This window comes from Python bivittatus, unplaced genomic scaffold (genome assembly GCF_059951505.1).
Source record: "Python bivittatus isolate LINGU-HERP-01145 unplaced genomic scaffold, Pbiv_v1 ctg000340_np1212, whole genome shotgun sequence".
Classification (NCBI taxonomy): Eukaryota; Metazoa; Chordata; class Lepidosauria; order Squamata; family Pythonidae; genus Python; species Python bivittatus.
Window position 1 is genome coordinate 23,748,166 of NW_028277056.1, and position 844 is coordinate 23,749,009.

The window sequence follows — 844 nt, forward strand, 5'->3', positions numbered from 1 at the left end:
CTTAGTGACAGAAATTCCAGTCCCAATTGCCATCCTTAAGCGAGAATTACCTGTACTTATTTCATTATAAAAAATCAGTGAATAACATAATTATTATGTTCTCCTGGCAACTTCTCTGACATTCAGAAATAAAATATTAGTTGCATACTTCAGATAATTTCTCAAAACATTTATTCATAAAATATACTATACTTGAATTATGTGTTGTTTTGTTTTTAAGTTTTTGTTCACTCCCTGGAGTTGTATGTCAGGTGGATGGCCATAAAGAATTAAATAACAATTTTACTATGTTATTGTCCATCTTTTACCAGGATGTAGTTATTATAATAATACAAAAATATTGTTTTTGTTTTGTAGAATGATAGCTGCTTTAGCAAAGATGCCCAATGCAAAGTCATGCATTTGCTAAAATCAGATCGCTTACAATTACTTAATTTGTCCAGAGAATGTGGTAGCTTGGATCCTTTTTCAGGAAATAAGCAAGCGGTAAGTTTATTAAAAGAACAATTTTATACATGCTGTTCAAAAATAAATTATTCTATGTTCATTGGACTTCCTATCAAGAATTTCAATTAAAATGTTTTAAGGCAATATTTCCTAACCTATATATAGTCACTGCTGCAAATTCTAGTTTAGACACACATCTGCAAGGCACAGAGACTGGAGAAGGCTGTCTTATAAACTGTTTACATACCTGGTAGTGACATTTCCTAAGATTAAAATAAGAAGGAACTTATTTTAAAAACATACAAACCTAAAAAGTAGGGCATTATTTAGTTCAGATGTTTTTACTGTGTAAAAGTAACTGAAATAATCCAATTAGATTTTTTGTTGTCTTTTTAAG

General features: G+C 29.7%; 1 protein-coding gene across 1 annotated transcript in view; it reads left to right on the top strand.

The window, feature by feature from the left end:
* The window catches only part of BRCA2 (BRCA2 DNA repair associated), a 48,923-nt gene that overhangs the window by 47,040 nt on the left and 1,039 nt on the right, over positions 1-844 (top strand). Inside the window, exon 26 of the mRNA XM_088140713.1 lies at positions 358-486. Coding sequence (XP_087996839.1) covers positions 358-486 — 129 coding nt within the window. The remainder of the gene's footprint in view (positions 1-357; positions 487-844) is intronic.